At 38.3% G+C, this 6000-nt stretch overlaps 1 protein-coding gene across 1 annotated transcript in view; it reads right to left on the bottom strand.

The window, feature by feature from the left end:
- Positions 1-1423: 1423 nt before the first annotated feature.
- tafa5l (TAFA chemokine like family member 5, like) overlaps positions 1424-6000 on the bottom strand; it is a 41358-nt gene continuing 36781 nt past the window's right edge. The window contains exons 4-5 of the mRNA XM_026367112.1: positions 4816-4863; positions 1424-2672 (exon numbers count right to left, since the gene is read on the bottom strand). Of these exons, the coding sequence (XP_026222897.1) occupies positions 4840-4863 (24 nt within the window). The 3' untranslated portion in view covers positions 1424-2672; positions 4816-4839. The remainder of the gene's footprint in view (positions 2673-4815; positions 4864-6000) is intronic.

Genomic DNA, 6000 nt, shown 5'->3' with positions numbered 1-6000 from the left:
TAAAATAATAACCTATCTGGCAGTATATTTAAATTTTTGGAAAGTGGCCATATTGTGGGAAAATTCATTCAGTTATATATATTGATACTCACTCTTTATTATTCCTATACACGGGTCCAATTTTGCAAACGTGCACCACGTATCCACTACTGCATCTACCTCTAAATGACGTCTTACCTGACTTTTATCTCTAACACATAATTTAACACTCCCACTATAAAAGTCATCCACGTGTATTTATGCATGATCTGAGCTGCTTTGAGGTTATTTCCTACACACATTCAGATGTACAAAGATTTTGTAGCAACTACCTGTTGCTTTGTAAGATGTATTAGCAGATCTGAAACAATGATGAAGTGAGAGGTCAGGTTGTTGTTTCATTCATTATAAAGCCAATTTAGGCAATTAATAAATTGTTGTTTGGACATCTGCAGTAGATGACCATGCTACTGTGGGGTTTCGGTGTCTTGTTCTCTAGTCCAAGGTCACCTCGACATATAGCCAGGAGGAACCAGGAATCGAACCAGTAAGCCTGGGGTTTATACACGGCTCTTTTCTTGTGCAAGATCGCCCCAGATGTTGTTTTAGTGTCACGTTTGGGGAAAATATGCCTGTTATGTTAGTTTTAAACCACATTCTCTTTCAATAGCAAATATTTCTATATGTCTACATCACAAAAGGCATTTATAGTACTGTCATTTTAAGAACTCTCCTTTAGCTTAGAGCTCTAGATAGTCCTTCAGTCACACAAAGTTGGAGTAGTGACAGATGCTACTTGCAGAACTTAGTTCAACGATACAGCGTGCAATGATGAATGCTTACTGTTTTGAGATTTTTGTGTACCACTGTACACATAGAGACGGTGGCCTATATTTGTTTTTCAGTTCTTTTCTTAGATTTTACTAAAGCGACTAGCTGCTACTGACCCGTGGAGATCAAATGCTGCAGCAGTTACTCCACTGACAGTGATTCAAATCAAAGGGACAAATTATTTATGGTGAGTGCAAACCAAAGCGATGATAAATAAATGCAGCATGAAATCAAAGGTATGGGATCAGGTGGAAATAGACACACAATAAACAAACCACTAGTGACCTGGAAAACACACACATACAGAGACCCAACAACTACGCACTGCTTATCCCCAGAGAATGGACGCTCTCTTCATATCCTCAAATGTATACATTAAGATGGACATGACATGATGAACACTATCTTGATGAAGATTATTTGTTGGAGAGAGATGCTAATTTAACTTGCAGACCATAGCTTGTTGTGTCTTATTTCATTCTGTGTTTTTGAAATATCTTACTGGTCTTCATGTTCTTCTCTCAGAAAAGTGCCTCCTCCTTTAAAATCTTCAGTTGAATTCAATTCAAACAGTTTAGACAAGGAGTCTGAAATACATTTAATCACACATGAATTGGTTTTAATTACAGAATTTAACTTATGTGACATACTGTAGATCTTTCTCCAGTTTTAATATTTTCCCCAATATAAATATCTCTATGTACTAAAGAAAGGACAACAAAGAAAAGAAAAGGCAAACCTAAGATTCATTCATGAAGATTCAAATGAGATCCAACATCTGTAAAATCACAAATATTTCTTTTTTCCAGATGGTGAGCTCTGGTTTGGGCGTGCCCCAAAACTATACAAGAGTATGAATAATGTAATTGGATATGACTTATTTCACAGTGTATCTCTGGATGTGCACACACACTCACACATACACACAGATTCACATATGGGCACATGCAAACATGTGCAAACCCCCAACCTCAAACACACACACACACAAACACACAGTAAAGACCATTTAAACAAGCCAGAGGTCCACATCTGCAAAATGCTAAATGCTTCCGGTGGTGTGTACAAGATGTGCGAGGTTCATTGACAAAAGCTACTCTTCTAATCTACATTGGCACCACATAAAAAACATAAGTTATTGTCTTGTCTCTGTCGTTTCTCTTTTGCAATATTCCAAAAGACTTTCATGTTTATTCACATCGTTAATCCTGTGTGTGTATACAGAGATGCTGGAGGCTGCAGCCTTGTAAAGGTTCACCCCACCAAATGAGAGAAATGTTTGTAAAAGGCTAGAGTCCAGTGGACAATATGGCCTGGCTCAGCCTCAGTAAAGTCCCAACTCTGTAGCAGTGAGCTGTCATTAAAGAAACTTGGCTGGAATTTAACCTTCGACAGTTTCATAGTAGCAACAGAAAAGAAGATGAAGGGACTGACTTTTCAAAGACCTTTTGACAAAGTCTAAATCAAGTCACAAAGGTGTGAAAAATCTTGAAGGAGCTGTCCTCTGCAGGCCAGACTGTGGCAAACAAACAAACAAACAAACAAAAAAAACACTAGGTACTTCAAGGAATATTCCAGTTCCCTGTTCATAACTGTTCCTTACAGGGATTTTGTTCTATGACGTGTCTATGAATTTGGCTGCAGTGAAGAATCAATGCCAATGATGAACCATGCTGCTCACTTGAGACTTCACAGAGTTCTCAGACGTGACTGCGGAGAGTCTTTTACTGATGATTGGAGAGGCTTGGGGTTATCTTTTATTTTATTTTTTTTAAACTGAAGGTCAAGCCTGGTGAATGGATATGATGCTCGGGGGTGGTGATTAGCCTCAGTTCCTTTTTGTAGCATGGATGTCAATAAACCTGTTGAGAAATGGAAGAAAAGACAAGGATAAGATACAAATTATTAAAACCCCCTATCAGAGACTCAAAGAATCACTTTTATGTCTTGTAAAATCGAATATAAGTGACAAGTTTCACTTCACCATCATCTCTTGTAACTGTACTGTGTAATTTTTTTCTTTTTTTTTTTGCAGCAAAAATATAATAATCAACCAAATAAAATACATACATGAGGTTTATTTTTAACCCTTATGATGCTACAAATAGACTAACACATTTCCTGTGTTTTAAATTTACATGAGTCATTTTATGCTCCATCAATTAAATTAAATTCAATTTAGTTTTATTTATATAAAGCCAAATCACAACAGAATTCATCTCCAGGCATTTACAGCGTTTAAGGTTTAAGACCTTACAAAATATAGCTGTATACAGAATTATATAGAAAACCCAACAACCCCACTGGCGTATATTGTACATTAGACGTTATTATAAAACAAGCTGCAGAATTCAGCTTTTGGCATGTTTGACCATTTATTTTGTTCACTCTGTCTAAGAAATAGTGAAACTGATGAACAGTTTAAGAGGTGCTCACTCAGAGAAGGTGGTGAGACTCCTTCACATTACTGATGGTCATTGATTGAGGCTTCAAAAGCAAATTAGGTTTAAAAATCAATCACTAGTGCAGCCTGTGAGAGAACTGAAAACATTTTTCTTCCTTGATGTCATTATTTTTTTAACTTGCTGCTGTTCACAGGAGTGCCATTTCTACTTTTGACGCAGATGCTGCTATATATGGTGCAAGCTTTGTTCCACAACAGCTGAAAATGTAACAAGCACTTCTGAACGACAAACATCCATTAATAAAACAGATGGCAAAAAAAACTTAAAAGACGTTTGTCTGTACTGAAATATTCCTTTGCACATCGAATAGGTTTCACCTCCAGTGAAATTCTGCAGTTAATGACTTAATTTAGCCAATCCTTTGGTCAAGAAACTCATTTGAATGATAATAGAACTCTGCCATGAATATGTCATATGGATAAATCCATAAATGTTAATACATAAATGATTCAGGGTGACAGTGGACAAATGTGACACCGAGGACTGCCCATATAAATCATTCAGACACTTAAATATGAGTTGGCAAATCCACACAGAATTGCACAAATTTCCAGGGCTGGCAAATAAATATTTATGACGCCCCCAATTCCCCCTTTCTCCCTGTCCTTGGTAATTGTGCGTGATTCATTTTGTTTTCTTGGTTGGGAGAGGAAAAATCAATCTTAGAACATTGGCTAGGAGACATAAAGCATGCAGATTCCAAACGCCTGTGGTTTTGCAGAATATAAAAGCTTCACAGATACTCAGTCAATGTTCTCGAGAGAAGAATTCTGTTTAATCGTTAGTGGATTTCCTTGTTTTTTAGAGAAAAGTAAACTGTTTGAGGAAGTGAAGTTGACCTACCTGTAGACTAAGTCTAACCTTCTCTCGACTGAGAAACTTTAAAAATAAAATTTAGAGGAATCGACTTGGAACCATTTAAAGCAGGCAACCATTTCCTAGGAACCTTTACCATCTCATCGCTTAGAGAGCAACTTTGACAATGCAGCTTCTTCTTTCAGTCGTCACTTTTGTCGTAAACATTTTTCTATAAAAAAAAACTGTTTTCTTCCTTTGGCACAAATGAAAGCTAGACACTTGAAGTAGCCTCTCTCTTTGATGTAACCACAGTGGGGCTTTTTAGCCTCCATCCATGTGCATTTCTAAACTTCCAATAACCTCCTTTTATTTCTCTTTTTTCTCTTTTCATCAAAGTGTCTGCATCGTGAAAAATTGTGGACTCCATTGTGTCTTTGCAAAGTCCTGGATGATCTTTATTTTAACTCAGTGGTGAAAGTGGTACAGGAAAATACATGATGAATAGACACTAATGGCTGATTCATCCCAGGTCTGAACTACATTGAACTTTTGTTCAGCTGAAAATGGAGGCATGGATTCTGCTGTTCATCAAGTTTCCCTTAAAAGTTATTTCTAGTTTCTGCAAGACACAGTAATCAGAATTACATCCCAAATTTGTATTGCTTGTATTTCACACTGACCTTAACCTTGCCTTATGCACTCAGTGTGCAAATGATAATAAACCATATCATTAAAAACTCACATAACTGCTGGTTTTCTCTGCATCCTACGATGGCTCCTTGGGCAAAGGCTGAAAAGAAAAGTAGAAGGTCAGCATCAGAGGAACAAAGGGCCAGCGTCCAAAAAAGTTTTATTTAGCTTTCTTTCAGTGTAGTGGCCTTGACGAGGCCAATATACTGAGACCAGCATGTGTCCATTTAAAAGCACAGATGGTATGTATTCCAATTATATCTAAGGCGAGACAAAGAAAGATGAAGGTTATTTTGTTCTCTCCCAGCTTTTATGACCTTTAACAATGCTGCTTCTCTCTATGACCAGAAAATAGAAGCAAGTAATGGCCATGCTGTCATCCTCATTAACAAGTAAGAGACCTTTCATTTCATTCACAGATAGAAAATTTGATCACATTAGTTACTGGACAGAGTGATAAATAGCGTTCTGCTTTGTTTCTCAGTGAACAACAACTTCTCGGCCTTATTCATCTTTAGGAGAACACATGAAAACACTCTGTTTTCCCCTTGACCGGAGAGAGAAAACAGCTCCCTTGCCTTCTTAATATTGGTGAATGAGCCACTTTTGTGTAGATAATGACTCGGCTAATCATAATCAGGAAGCTAATGATCTGTTTAGCCAATCAGAGGAGTCAAGGCGAGACGGCTGTCTGGACAGTGTATTGGCATTCCCAGCAGCATGATCTCCCATCTCGGCTGTGCCAGCCTATCTGCAGCACCAAGACCGACTTGGTATTCCTGCCCTGCCTGACGTCCCGCGATCTGTCGCTCTGTCTGTCTGACCAGCCGACCAGCCGTGGTGCTGTCGAAGAAATTCAGTCCTCTGAAAGCCGCTGATCCATCACAGCTCTCCAGCAGCATGTCATCTAAATGCTAAGTACTCCCACTGCATCTTTAAATCAAAACAAGAGAAGAAATGAGCATGGAGTGGGGGCGAGCGGTTGGAGGGGATAAAAGCTTATAAGGGCACAATAGAATCTGCAGAACAAACCCTTAGCTTTTTGATTACATTCATTTTTCGAGGGAGAGGAAATGTGGAAGGGGTGAAACGGGCTGAGAGAAATGTGCACGAGGAACCCAGAGACCTTGTTATCTCTTCAAATGTACAAGGGAAAAAGAGAAGGGAGTTATTGATACACCTGCCCAAAGGTTCCTTCAAAGAAAATAGCATGTTGTTTGATTTCTCTCCAAAAACC

This window comes from Anabas testudineus, chromosome 7 (assembly GCF_900324465.2).
Source record: "Anabas testudineus chromosome 7, fAnaTes1.2, whole genome shotgun sequence".
Lineage (NCBI taxonomy): Eukaryota > Metazoa > Chordata > Actinopteri > Anabantiformes > Anabantidae > Anabas > Anabas testudineus.
The sequence above is the reverse complement of the archived record's forward strand: the minus strand, read 5'-3'. Positions and strand labels throughout refer to the sequence as shown.